This window comes from Cyprinodon variegatus, unplaced genomic scaffold, assembly GCF_000732505.1.
Source record: "Cyprinodon variegatus isolate N-32 unplaced genomic scaffold, C_variegatus-1.0 Scaffold554, whole genome shotgun sequence".
Lineage (NCBI taxonomy): Eukaryota > Metazoa > Chordata > Actinopteri > Cyprinodontiformes > Cyprinodontidae > Cyprinodon > Cyprinodon variegatus.
The window spans coordinates 382,032-382,607 of NW_015151007.1; the positions used below are offsets into that span (position 1 = coordinate 382,032).

At 51.0% G+C, this 576-nt stretch overlaps 1 protein-coding gene across 1 annotated transcript in view; it reads left to right on the top strand.

The window, feature by feature from the left end:
* LOC107095530 (collagen alpha-4(VI) chain-like) overlaps positions 1-576 on the top strand; it is a 69,848-nt gene that overhangs the window by 7,102 nt on the left and 62,170 nt on the right. Inside the window, exon 2 of the mRNA XM_015391663.1 lies at positions 69-172. Coding sequence (XP_015247149.1) covers positions 69-172 — 104 coding nt within the window. The remainder of the gene's footprint in view (positions 1-68; positions 173-576) is intronic.

The following is a 576-nucleotide window of genomic DNA, read 5'->3' on the forward strand; positions in this document are numbered from 1 at the left end:
ACTGCTGTGAATTAACCTCCCCATCCAGATGTTCAGCAGACCTTCATCTGTGATTTTCTTTGCTTTAGGAGGACAAAACCTAAGGGCTGTTCCAGCACAATGGGGAGGCGGAGTCTCCTGCTCTGCCTCGTGATGGCAGCGTGTCTCTACGGCAGCGGTGCTCAGACAACAGGTGGGTGCAAAAACACCGCTTGTCTTCCCACGCAAACACTGTCATGCTCCGGCTACACACTGAGAAATAACACTTGGTGCAATGATTAACTCAGCCTGACCTGCATGCAGCGGCTCATACCGCAACAACCACAACACCAACACCATGTGGTGAGCTCTAAGGTTCGACGTCACCCTGAGCTGTACGAGCACTCATACTAACGCACGTCTTAAGAGGGCGGTTAGCTGGTGTACCTCTGAGCAGTCAGCATGTTTCCTGCTGTAGATTCCGGTCTGCAGATTTAGGATCCAGGATACAAGAGGATAGAATCAATGGCAAATGTGGAGAGGTCAGCTTAGGTCAGTGTAGGTTACAGGTTAACATACTCAGGGGTTAGGCTGGGTTCGGGGTTAACATACTCAGGG